This window comes from Macrobrachium nipponense, chromosome 27 (assembly GCF_015104395.2).
Source record: "Macrobrachium nipponense isolate FS-2020 chromosome 27, ASM1510439v2, whole genome shotgun sequence".
Classification (NCBI taxonomy): Eukaryota; Metazoa; Arthropoda; class Malacostraca; order Decapoda; family Palaemonidae; genus Macrobrachium; species Macrobrachium nipponense.
This window is the reverse complement of record NC_087216.1, coordinates 69,668,647-69,682,964: the sequence shown is the minus strand read 5'-3', so window position 1 is coordinate 69,682,964 and position 14,318 is coordinate 69,668,647. Positions and strand designations below refer to the sequence as shown.

The 14,318-nt window shown below is 39.3% G+C and overlaps 1 protein-coding gene across 1 annotated transcript in view; it reads left to right on the top strand.

The window, feature by feature from the left end:
- Nucleotides 1-7,037: 7,037 nt before the first annotated feature.
- LOC135200720 (uncharacterized) overlaps nucleotides 7,038-14,318 on the top strand; it is a 29,655-nt gene continuing 22,374 nt past the window's right edge. Inside the window, exon 1 of the mRNA XM_064229326.1 lies at nucleotides 7,038-7,110. Within this exon, the coding sequence (XP_064085396.1) occupies nucleotides 7,038-7,110 (73 nt within the window). The remainder of the gene's footprint in view (nucleotides 7,111-14,318) is intronic.

Below are 14,318 nucleotides of genomic sequence, written 5' to 3'. Positions count from 1 at the left end.
GGCAAGGTGTATGGCTATCAACTCTTTGCAGTTGATGTGCCATGACATCTGCTCGTTCGTCCAGGTGCCTGACACTTCTTCTTGTTCCTAGCGTCGCCACCCTATCCCGTTTCCGAAGCGTCCTGAATACAACACTTGGCTTGGGTTCGGCACGGATAAGGACACTCACTCGTTCTTTTTGAGAGGGGCTAACCACCATCTCAAGTGATTCTTTACCTCGAGAGGTATCTGGAACGAGTCCGAAAGTGTACCTGTCTTCCAGTTCCATACTTTCTTTAAGAAAGAACTGCAGGGGGACGAGTATGAAGTCTCCCTAGGGGGAAGAACTGTTCCAGCGAGGAAAGAGTTCCTAGGAAGGCTCAACCATTCCCTCGCCGAACTTTGTTCTCTCCCTAAGAAGTTTGAGACTTTCATAAAGCCTCGTATGAGTCTTTCCTGCGAAGGAAAAAACTCGAAAACCCCGAGAATCCATCTGAATCCCAGATAAACCAGGTTCTGGCTGGGGATCATCTGAGACTTCTCGAGGTTCACGAGTAATCCTAGAGATCGAATCCAAGTCTAAGGTCGTTTTTAGGTCCTCAAACCACTGAGTTTCCGATCTGGCCCTGATTAGCCAGTCGTCTAAGTAAAGGGAGATTTTTATTCCCTTTAAATGAAGCCACTTCGCTACATTCTTCATTAGGTTCGTAAAAAACCTGAGGAGCTGTGGATAGGCCGAAACACAAGGCCCTGAACTGAAAAATCTTCCCCTTCATTACGAAACGAAGGTACTTCTTTGACGAGGGATGAATGGGAACATGGAAGTAGGCATCTTGTAAGTCCAGGGAGACCATCCAATCTCCTGGACGAAGGGCCGACATCACCGATGCAGAAGTCTCCATACGGAACTTCTCTTTTTCTACAAATTGGTTCAAGGCACTTACATCTAGAAACTGGTCTCCACCCTCCGGAAGCCTTTGGGACTAGAAAAAGGCGGTTGTAAAATCCCGGAGAGTGTGGATCTAGCACCGGCTCGATGGGCTCCCTTGTTTTACATTTCCTCTACCATCTGAGGAGCGTGTTTCTCAGCACAGGGTTCTTGTAACGAGCTGGACAGTTCGAGAGGAGTCGACGTCAGGGGAGGTCTGTCCCTGAAGGGGATGCGATATCCCTTTCTCAGAACCGACATCGACCAAGGGTCGGCTCCTCTCTTTGCCCAGGCTTCCGAGTATTCCAGTAGCCTGGCGCCTACAAGTGTTTGGAGGTTCTGTATGCTATTTTCCTTTCTTAAAGGAATGGAAGGCTGATCTTCCTCGCTTGTTCGGAAGTCTTCTTTTGAAGGAGGGTCGTGTCTTGGGACCTCCACGAAAGGGCTGTTGATAAGGAAGTGAGAACTTTTTAGCAGCTGTCGTAACTTTTTCTCGTTCTTCTTTGCTGATTGGACAAGAAGGTCTTGCATCACCTTCTCAGTAAGTGAGTGTGATATCTCCTTCACTAACTGAGAAGGGAACAGATGTTCAGATAAAGGAGCAAACAGCAATGCAGTTCTCTGAGAAAGGAGAAACAGCCTTGGTCAGAAAAAGAACCAAAAACCGCTCTCTTCTTAAGTATCCCTGCTCCAAAGAGGGAAGATACTCTCCAGAACCATCCTGGACCGCCTTATCAATACAGGCCAAAATGCTATGAAGCACTTCCGGGCTAAGACTTTCCGATTCCTGAGACTTCTTAGAAATTACCCCAAGGGACCAATCTAAGAAATTAAAAACCTCCAGCACGTGGAAGAGACTCTTGAGGAGATGATCCAATTCAGACATGCTCCAAGTAGATCGTGCAGAGGATAAGGCTTGTCTCCTAGAAGAGTCTACCAGACTCGAGAAATCTGCCTCTGCAGAAGCAGGAAGAGATAGGCCCATATTTCTCTCCTGTTTCGTACCAAATGCCTCTTCTACCTGTCAGTTTGGAGGGAGGCATACAGAAGACAGTCTTTCCTAGTTTCTTTCTTGGAATTCATCCAAGAACCGAGAGATTGGAGCGCCTTCTTCATTGAAATGGCCGGTTTTCATTTTCAAGAAGGCAGAGGACTTATACGGCTTACTTGCTCGAATAGAGAGAGCGAGGCGAAGGCGGAGCAGGCAGGGCTCAGCGATTCTCCGTATTCCTGGAGCGAAGTGCGGATAAAGTCTTATAATTAGACCAGTCCTTCATTAGCTGGGGCTTCGTCTTCCGAGATACCTTCTAGCTCGAGCCCAGCTGAAGGAGAACGATCCTTGCAACGGGACAGACACTCCGTAGGTCGTACACATTCTGCATTAGGAGAGCCTCTATTCGGGGAAGGACTGGCGGAAAAAGACTCCCTACGTTCTTTTGTAAGAGAGCTGGAAGTCCTTTCTATTTTCTTACAAGATACCACCGATCTTTCCTTCTGAAGTCCCAAAGAGGAAGATCGCTTCCGAGGAGAAGAACTCCTGGAAGGCGATTCTAGCCCGGAAAGTTCCGCATGTCTGGAACGATCCGCTTTTGTAGAAAGCTCTTCGCGCTCGGAGAGTTCCTCCTGTGCGGAAAATTCCTCTTGTCTGGAAAGTTTCGCTCGTTTAGACTGTTCCACTCTTCCGCCGAAAAAAATTCCCAGTTTGGAAAGTTCCAAGTGTCTTGAAGGCGATGCGCGCTTTGAAGTTCCGCTCGCTCGGAAGGATCCGGAGCGCTTGGAAACTTCCGCTTGAGTGGAATGCTTGGAAAGTTCCGTGCGTCAGGAAGGTTCCCGCCTGTGTGGAAGGTTGCCGCGCCGCCTTGGAAAGTTTGGAACGTTCGGAATGTTCCACTCACCTGGAAGATTCCGCGCGCTTGGAAGATTCCGCGTGCCTGGAAAGTTCCGCGCGTCTTATGGAAAAGTTCTTCCACGGGTAAGGAAGGAGAGACCGGAACGTCTGCGATGTTCCGAGCGCTTGGAAGGAAACTCTTTGGTACGTTCTGTTTTACTGTAGAAGATTCCGTGCGCTTGATCATTTCGAGCGCCTAATAGATCCTCACTTTTGGAAGGAGCCTCTTGCTCGGAAAATTCCATGGAACGGTCCTTCATTCCGTCTACTCCTTTGTTCCTGGACATTCTCTCTTCTCTACCGGAAAGTTCTCCTTCCGCCTGTGCGGAAGGTTGCCTGGAAAGAGCTTCTGTCCTAACTGGCGCTTCTCGCCAAGATGGTTCTTCCGGGTCTGAGGAAAACCACTCATCTATAGGAGCTCGTTGCTTGGGAGAAGATGGAACCAATCTTAGGAACCTCTCGTTTCGAGAGAGGTACCTCTGAGAGCGACCGCGGACCTCTTTATAGGAAGGGAGTATCTTACTAGAGGTTTCTTGGAAAGAACTCCAACAATGAGGAGATCTGTTCCTGCACTTTTTTGTAGGATCTGAGCAGTAGTCGTTCATCCCTGTCCGTGTCGGAACGAGAGGGAGATCTGGGAAGGTGTCTGCTTCCCTTACAAGCACTTGGAGTCAACAAGGTTCTCTTTTTTACTGAAGGAAAGTGAAATTCTGGTGGAGTCGAGCCTCCTCATTCAAGGGGCGAGAAAGATTCGTGTCTTTCCACCCTCTTCTAGGTGAAGGTGACTCTGACGACGGAAAAGCACTTCACGAAGGAATGCTTTTCCTGTAGCGATCCCTGGCAGTCTGTTGCGTGACAGAACCTGCTGAAGGGACGCCTGACCGGTGGGGAACCTCTACAACCTTCGTACGGCTTTCGACATTCCTTCTCCTCTGGGCCAGGGAGCTTGGGAGAGGTCTAGACCTGGAAGTGTTGTAGAGCCGATCAGACGCCCCCTCCACAACAATGGGGACACTCACATCACTGTCCACTGTTAAATCACCACTCTTACCTTCTAATGCCGCCATTTTGACCTGCATTCTATGAAGGTTAGCCTTCAGATCTGCAATTTCTGCTGCTGAATCTGTAGGATTTAAAATGGGAAAATGTGAAAGGGCAGAAATAGAGGGAGAAGGATTAATTTAATGCATCATGAGGAGAAGCTAGAAAGCTAGAAACTAGTTCGCTAGACCTAGATCTACTTCGGCTTTTGGAAGCTTTCCTCAGCCTATCCCTTTCTAGCTTCTTCATATAAGAAGTAAGATTCTTCCATTCTTCTGCACTCAGGTTCTCGCACTCCTTACAGGTGTTTTCAGAAAAAAGAACATTCTCATACTTTCTACAAACGCCTGCATGCAGTGTGAGGATCTACCGAAGTTTTCGGCATTCTCACCCTGCAGCCCTCATTCACACACCTCACAACAACACTAGAGTCAGACATTCTTAGAAAAATCCAAAATCAAGTTCAAGAAACGGTCCACAAATAGCGTATGCCAATACAACGATCCAGGTACGTCACCAAACGTCGGTCAAGAAGATCAATTGCGATGAAAAAAGAATTCCAGCCAGGAGGTACCAACAACAATGTGACAGTACCGGCGACAGAAAGAATCTGATAGAAAACAAAAGGGAATGGATTCCTATTCCTGCCACCCAGCGGCAGGACGGTAGATCACCTGACCTACCTGTAGCGTGTGGCGCGAAATTTGAATTTCTGTCGGGACGACGGAGTCTAAAGCTAAGTATATATCTGACAGGTAAGTTGAATGTATAAAACTGAAATTTTTATTTATATCGCCTGATCAAATGATGAATTTGCTTTGAGATCGAAACAGTGACTTCGTTTTGGAATAATTACTGATTATTCTGTCATTGTCCTGGTTAGTATTGTGATTCCATGTGTCAAAATTAAAATATTTATACGATTCATTTTATTAAATATTTACCTGATCACGTAACTTGTTACAGTGAGTCCATATTACAAAGAGACCTCAATGTTTGCATTAATCCAAAGTGTAACCTTTGAATTTGCTTAGAAAGTGTCTTACCAACTTTTTATTATCTTTAACCTGCTCTAAACAGATATGCTAACAACATTTTCAATATGAGACAAAAATATTATTTATCAGTGGTCAGATTTCTATCAAAATGGCAATCACCATGACGCTTGTACGCTAATAATTGTTGAAAAATAAATAAAATTAAAATTCAGCTTATCTTGTTTTACAAAAGGGATAAAAACGAAATATAAGAACATTCAATAAAATTTTTAAAAGTTCTTAAAAAACAATAAAAATTAAAGACGAGAAAACGTTTCAACAACCATAACAGAAGAAGAACAAGAAGAAGAAAGAAAGAAAGAAAGAGAGGGGCGCCCGTTAAGCCAGCAATGACTGGGTGAAGAAATTAGGAAAAAACATAAGCAGTTCTTCGCAAAGTTCCTGAAATTTCTTGTTTTTGGCGCATTTTTCTTTCGTTGCAACTTATGGTGATAATTTGCTTACCACACTATTTGTTATTGATGCTTTACATACAGATATATATTTACCGTGATTTACATAGAAAAAATGAGCTACAAATGGGGTTTAATATCCAAATCGCGCTACTTCGGATTAACCGTCGGCTGGAAGTCGTTGGTTGTACTCTCAAATGCTTGAGGCATTAAACTACCACGACCATTTATTCACTATATATATATATATATATATATATATATATATATATATATAATTAAATGAAAAAAAAAAGAGTCTGTGAGTTTGTCTGTGTTCCGAGTGACGTCTATACCAATGGCGGACCCAAGCAATATGGCCCAAGAAATTTGGCCCAGAAGTTAAGCTAACATACAGTTCGAATACAGGCTAATTAGAGTTTTCTAATACATATATAAACTTCTTCCCCCCTTATAAAGTTATGACTCTACAGTGAACCCTCCCCATATCTCAGGATTTGTATGAAACTTCAGATTTTTCACAACTTCTTTGAATAGGCAGAATAATTCGATAACTAAAGTTTTATCCAACTTTCTTGGGCTACAGAGGATATCAACTTTGTTAGCTGCAGTCGTAAAATCGTTTACAGTTTTTGTCAAAACTAAAAAGTATGTATGGACCATTACAAGTATATAAGGCCTCTTGCCGTCTATCCCGTAACAGAATTATTAGACGTTAATTTGACAACAACAAAGAGTTTCTCAGCAAAATTGTGTGATCGTTACTTTATCACCAGTGATTTTTTCTGCACTGACGACACACCCAAGGTAAGTTATATGTTTATTGTCTGTGAGAGAATTTATTTCGAGTAAAGCAAAGTGCACTATACTAGAAATCAAAGGCAGCCCCAGGAAAAGTTTCAGAAACAAACAATATGTAAAACGAAACATTGCTGGACCTGGATACCCGAATACAAGCTATGGGAGGGCAAGGAATCTCCTCAATTGGTATCCCTCTGCCAGAGCAGGCAAACAACACCCTATGTATCAGAAAATGAACCTAGATTGGCAGAGGACCAAAGGAGTGCTTATAATGCAGTTGTCTCAAGCACTGAGAATGCAACAGGAGGGCTGTAATTCCTAGATGCACCCGGTGGGACAGGCAAGACTTTTGTCATCAATCTTATTTGGCTAAATTGCAACGAATGAAATACATTGCAGTAGCCGTTGCTTCAAGCGGAATAGCTGCAACTCTGTTAACTGGCGGAAGGACTGCACATTCTGCATTCAGACTACCTCTGAACCTGTTGAAGAAAGAAATGTCAAACGGCAAAATCAACTGTGGCACTCTTAAGGGCAACTTACTTAGCGATTGCAGGTTGGTCATTTGGGATGAAGCCATCATGGGTCACAAGAGGACAGTCGAAGCTCTTGACAGGGCCCTGCAAGATCTGAAGCACAACACACAGCAAAATGGGAGGTACAACCATCTTCCTTGCAAGAGATTTCAGGTAGACTTTACCAGTTACCCTAAGGTAACAAGAGGTGACGAGGTAAACACCTGCATAAAGTCGTACTACTTGTGGAGAAGTGTACAGAAGTTAAGACTCCAAACCAACATGAGAGTCAAATTAGGTGGCGATGAGGAAGCAGGAGCCTTTTCTAATAAGATATTGGATGTTGGCAATGTGACTCTGGTTGGTGGACAGGATGGTCTGGTCACTTTGCCGTTGGAAATTCAATAAATCATATCCAAGACCTCACGTCCGGGAATGCATGGCATCTTGGCACTAAAGAACGACGCTGCTGACGACACGAATCTGCAGTTGCTGAAGCAGCTACCCAGTGAGGAATGCAGTTACAAGTCCATAGACACTGTTCTCGATTCAGATAAAGTTGTGAACTATCCTGTGGAGTTCTTGAATAGTTTAAAACCCTCTGGACTTCCACCTCACTGATTAACACTCAAGATTGGGCCACCAGTAATGCTTTTGAGAATCTTAAGAGCCACCAAAGCTTTGCTTTGCGATGGAACTCGCTTTATCATAAAAAATATGATGCCAAGAGTCGTGGAAGCTACAATAATGACTGGCAAAGCAAGTGGAGGGGATGTGTTCATTCCCCGAATTCCTCTTTTCCCATATGACACACCTTTTGAGTTCAAATGCCTTCAATTCCCCTTAAAGCCGAGATCTGCAATGAGTATTAACAAGCCACAAGGTCAGTCATTGGATATTGTAGGCATAAACCTGAAGGAGCCAGTGTTTTCACATGGTCAACTATATGTAGGGTGTTTGAGAGTTATCAATCCCAATAATATATTTATTTGCATGCCTAATGGCAGAATGAAAAATGTTGTGTATCATGAGGCACTTCAAAACTAATAACAGTTGTAATTTATATCATGTATCTTATGTCATATCATGTAAATATATCATCACAAACTCCATTCTTAATGTATTTTATCCATCTGGGCCATATGTCAAATTTTAATTTTCAATCGAATATCGTTCCTATAAACTGTGCCATGCCGAAATGAATAAGATTGCTATATCCCAAGTGACTACTTATACTGGAAGTGATTGCATAATCCACCCTGTAGGGGTTTGTCCATAAAACGGATGGCATGCCCCTTTTTATCCTGAGCAACGCCGGGTACATCAGAATAATTTTATAATATATATATATAATATATATTATATATATATCAATATATATATATATATATATATATATATATATGGATATAGGTAAATATTCCACCAACACAAAGTGATTCCACCAAAGAATGAATTTATAGAAATTAAATGGATAAAAGTTCTTATATATATAATATAATATATATATTCGAAAATTATATATTTTTACAGTTCAATAAATTGTTAATCGTTAAATCTTGACTAACTACCTCCTTATTCTAATCACTATTTAGAATTCTCTATAACTCTAAACGTTTCTGTTTTGAAAATAAATCCCGTTTGAAAGTCCGCCCTGACAGCAAAGTAAAAATAATAATTCTGATATTATTGCAAATGCAAACAAGACCTCCAATATCAATTAGCTCGGCGAAACCCGGTCATCACTCTACTGAGAACTCCGTCTATGAGCGATTCGTCCTCGTTCATTGCCACACCGAGAATGATTACAGGTTAATCATCCACGACCCTTTGGTGATCACGATGAATGGAACGGAATTATTGGACCAGTCAGTTACCGGAGTCATTTTGGGGGGGTTAGCCTCTCCTGTGAGGCTGCTGCAGTAGAAAGCTAAGGAAAGGAATACTACGTTACATATGTTCTTCTCTTTTTATTATCCTGTTCTCTCCTGTCTTCCTTATTTCCTATTCACTCTCATATTCTTCTCTATTTATCTTTTCTATCTCCTTTCTATCACCCTTCTAAATCTATTCGTGTTCGTACCTCTCTTTTTCCTTTGTGTCACTTTTTTTCAATCATCTTCATCTCTCTCTCTCTCTCTCTCTCTCTCTCTCTCTCTCACACACACACAAACGCAATTTTATTTTTTATATGTTATCTTATTTAGCGTTTGTGCACTCACGTCAATTATTTCCGGTGTACCAATGTTATTTCAAAGAAAACCGACCTAATTACTCGCTTTTAAAAATCATAACCTCCATAAAAGAGGTAAGTAATTAATTATAATAATGTCAACATTCGTCGATTATTTATGAATATCAGGGAAAGAGAACGAAATTTACATTTATGAAAAAGTGAATGAGAGTTCACCGGATTTTCGCCATGAAAAATGCCGACTTCGTTACAGCAGATACTTTCATATTCATTCAAAATTAAATGTCAGGGTTAATCATCTTGCCAGTTTTTTTTAATTATTAGGTTAAACATAAGAAATTACTATAAATTTAATCATGGGCATCGATTTTCCACAAATCATTGCCCAGTGTTCACAGTTTTTCCATTTTTGGGAAAAAAATACGTTCCAGCCGATTTTCATTTTCATATTTTTTTACCGCTAAAAATCGCAGCAGTTATCCGAACCCGGACTCAGTCACCTGTTTATATGCAAATGGAAAGTGGAGATTTTTGTTGCCGTTGTTTAGCAATCTGTCCCCGATAAACATTGGGTCTCCAAAGACAAGATTTCGGAGGATGAAACCTTCCATCTCTCTTTCACAGCTTGCAGAGAATTGAGTCTACGACTACTCTTTGTATTATGACAATGGATTTAGGTACGCCTGACTAATAAAGATAAAGTTCTGTCTAATATATATTATATATATATATATATATATATATATATATATATATATATATATATATATGATATAATATATATATATATATATATATATGATAAATAAATATATATATATATATATATATATATATATATATATATATAATATATTATATATATATAATATATTAATTCATGCACTTACATTAGAACAAACAGCTGCTGCGAATATCAAAACATATAATCAATATCCAATATTGCAAAAGTATGTTGACATCTATAACGAGAGATTCAATGATTAGAAAATATGGAATGGGACGGATATTTGAATTCAGTTGACAAGAGAATTTTTAGTGACAATTCCTTCACAGGTGTCGATGAACATCAATCCACTGCGTTTTGACAACCATAAGAACAGATACCGTTTCAATCTCGAAAAAGGCAAAAACGTCATAATTATATTATGAATTATGTTACAGCCACGAAAATAAAGTGGCACAGTATTTTTGCATAGAAGGGACAGCCACAACCACGCTAAAACCTGCGGGTAAAAGGACAAACAGAACAGTAATACTTGGTTAATGATTGTTTATCATACACAGCATTTCTTGTACTCGAGACCACAAAAATACTTTTCAGTCACCACAGTAATAGCTGGATAAAAGGAACTGACAGCACAGTAATGCCTGGATGTAAACGACAGTCACCACAATAATACTTGGATTAAAGGGGCAGAGCAGTGTAGTAATACCTGGACAAAGTGGCACAAAAGGACTCCAATACCTGGATAGAAGAACAAGTCACCACAGTAATTTATGTAAATAAGGGAGCTCGCCACAGTAAGTAATACCTGTCAGTTTACCGAAGGGTGAAGGTTTCAATGAAAAGATAGAACTGTCACTTGAGGACCGTTTCTAAAAGGGCACCAAAGGGGTTGGGGGTTGGGGTTGGGAAGGGCTTCTCTGAAATGGAGCTGGTTCTGTTGGTAGCCATAGTAACTAAATAAATTTTAAAGAATTGATCATACCTAATTTTGGTATACATATGACTCACTATATGGAAAAAGAATACTTTTGGGGGTAAGATATCAATAGCACCACTAGGGTTGGGGGTTGGGATAGGGGTGACAGAGAGAGAATGAGGGGGTGTTAGCGAGAAGAAAAAGGGAAATAGTCAGGGAGGGTGGGAGAAGGAGAGAGTGAGAGGAGAGGCAGTGAGAGAGAATAGAGGGGGTGTTAGGGAGGAAAAAGGATGGGAAGAGAGAGAGAGAGAGAGAGAGAGAGAGAGAGAGAGAGAGTTTGTTGGTTGCCATTCAGTTATCCTGGGCAGCGTCAGGTTGGTCAGCTAGTAGCTGGATAAAGGGGACAGTCAGCACAGTAATATTTGAATAAATGGGACACTCACCACAGTAATCTATTATATAAAGCGGGAAAACATGTCTATTTGTTTGTTTGTCTGTTTGCTCCAAGTGAAAGTCTACACCAGTAAACCAGTGTAGGGTTCGAACATAGGCTAATTAGATCTTCTTAAAAACACCCCTAAAAAGTTATTACTTTTACCTCCCCCCACAAGCCCCCTTAAACGTAGCTTTCTTATTTTTGAGCCTATTTGGTTCAAATTTGAAACATAGACTATTGGTGCAAATTGCATTACTCCAAATAGTTATCAAACCGTTCAAGGCCGTGTGGGGCCTCCTTGAATATAACTTTCTTGCGTTGGGGCAGATTTTGGTCAAATTTACAGGATGGGTTACTGTCAACAATTGCATTATTTATAAATAAATTGCTATAAGAAGTTTTGGGGCCATGGGGACCCTCTATGGCCCCCCTATGGCCTCCTTCCCAATATAACTTTCTTATTATTTTGCCCATAATTTTAAAATTTGAAACATAGGTTAATATTACCAAGAGTATTATTTGAAAATAGTTAGATGGGGACATCAATATAATTACAACCACCCCCACAACCCCCTTTCCCGAATTTCACCGTCTTATTTTTTACATTTTTTTCTTATGGAACATCACGGACGACACGCCCCCGTTAGTTACCACAGTAATGTCTGGATGAATGAACAGTCACCACAATAATACCGGGATAAATGGGACAGTTAGCACAGTACTAACTGGGCAGTGCCGGTTGGTCAGCTAGCGATCATATATTTCCAATTGGTTAGACCAGTGGTTTCCAAACTGGGAGCCATGGTCACCTGGCGGGTCATGTAACAGAATGTGTACATATAAAACCAAAGGAGTTTATTGGGTAGGCAGCCTCCACAGGCTGCCTACCCAATAAACTCCTTTGGTTTTACAGGCGGGCGGTGGGCCATGGACAAGTATCCTATCCTCCTGTATGAAAAGTGGGTAACGACCAGAAAAATTTTGGGAACCATTGGGTTAATGTGTAATAATACTTAAAACCTAAGAAAGAAAATTAATAAATATGTGATCCCAACTCAGTTGAAAAAAACATTATGAAATATGTCCTTAGATTCACAGATTCCCATCGTATTAAAGAATTAAAAAGTAAAGCCATATGATGAAAGTTACGAAAATGTCTCGCAGACCAAAACGTGGATTAAACGAAATGCCTATCATATGAACTCGCTGCTTCATTAAAAAGAGACGGATATAACCATTTATTATTCAAACCGATCGTCACTTCCGCTATGTAGTGTTTATTTGCGCTGCAGATAAATTAAGCCAATCAAAACTCAATTTAGCTCTAAAACGCGTAATGTTTACACAAATAAAAAATTGCATATTGATTTTACATTGCATTGACAAAAACAGGAGCATTTTATGTTTGCATTAATGCCGCCATCTCTTTGGCTGCACAAGAGAATTTCGAAATCCGGACGGGATGTCAATTCCGGAATTTATATAAACTTTGATTTGGGCAAAGGGAGGATATGAATTCGGCCTATGGCCAAACCACGGCCCCGAATTGGCCAATTAAGTCATGGAACGCCGGTTAATCAACAGATGCAGAATTTGGAGTCGTTTTGGAATTTGAAAAATCTATTTCTAAAATATTTTGTTGGATTTCGTGTTTCTCTTTATGTTTGATTATTATGATGAATTTCATTTGAAATTATTTTCAGGATCGCAATCTTATACTTATTTAATCAATGATTACTACGAATTACGAATGCTTACACTGAGACTTCTACTTATTACAGGAGTTTGCGTTCAATCTGCTACTTATGCCGACAGTTTACAATAATTACACAATTATGGCTGAAGATAACATTCAAATTACTGACAATTATAGATATAGATATATATATATATATATATATATATATATATATATATATATATATATATATATATATATATATATATATATATATAACAGCACTCAGCAGGGTCCAACAAACGCAACAAAAGGGCCATATTTATTAACATTATCTATGTGCATCTTCAATCTGTAAGAACAACATAAAATACTTTAAAGTTTAACAAACATAATTTTCTATATAAAAAAAGATTAAGTTAAGAGAAAAAAAGTATTTATAAAATTAAAAATCAATACAAATTAAAAGGATATAGTAAAAAAGGAACCATTCTCACCAAACCATCCAAAGGGGAAGGAGAAGAACGAATGACCAAAGCTTGACACCAACCTACGACTTCAGTTATGCAAGATAAAGAGGAGAAGCGGAAAACGTTAGAATTCAAAGAAGGAACAAGCCGTTTGATGTATAAGGACTCAAGGGTAGTTAGGTAATTGCTATGGCTTGTTCCACCAATAATAGAGAAGAGCTTTTTATTTATTTCAATTTTTGCATATGGAGGCATGATTCTTTATATTAGAAAATTCTGGTTTGCTTAATTTTTGACCCGTTCTAAAGCTGTATCCAACATGGCTACAGTAATCTCATCTGCAGTAACCTACGGCTTGATCCAACATAAATACAGCTTTAGAACTGGTCAAAAATTAAGCTAACCTGAGAGAGATTATTACCATTTTTGTAGTTTTTACGATCGGTTGAACAATTTACATATTATAATCATACCAAAACGGTCAATGTTAAATATAGTGTTAAATTAACATTCTAGCGTTATATATATTAATCTTACGAATGCTAAATTCGGAAAAAAATTGCAGACTTTTCTATAATTGTAACTATAATTATTAGTAACTATAATTTATAAATGGAAAAGGTAGTATTTATCAAAATAGAACCTTTAGTTTATTTCTAAAGCGATATTAATGTCTACTGACAACATGCTTGTTTCTCTCTCTAATTTTCCGTTTTTATTTCTTAGTTTTATTCAAAAAACTTTTTACAAAACCGTCAGTGCAAATGATCACATAAAGGTAGAAAATCGCTAAAATTGGAATCTTAATTACAATCTGAAGTCTGGATTCAAAGGCATAATTAAGCCGATCCAGAGTAGTCTTCTTCTAATTACCCCTTAATTAAGCTTCTCGAACGAGGTTCATTACGGTCCTTATCTTACAATGGCATTTCGTCATTAGTGGACACCGCTTGTTTTGTTTTCCACTCCTAAATGCGACGAATATTTTCACAGAGTGATATTTGTGACTGTAGTCCGTGCACTTGCAGTTCAGGTATTTTTTAAATAAAAAACAAACATGCACACATTTATGTATATATATATATATATAAATAAATATATATATATATATATATATATATATATATATATATATATATATATATATATATATATACACATACATACACACATGAAAAAAATCTACAGCGGCTCATTGAGAGAAATAAATATACATAAAAGATTACTTTAAATAAAGGTCAGGAGTCTCCTGCTATCCTTTATCCCATAATAAGAATAAACTCTCTCATCTG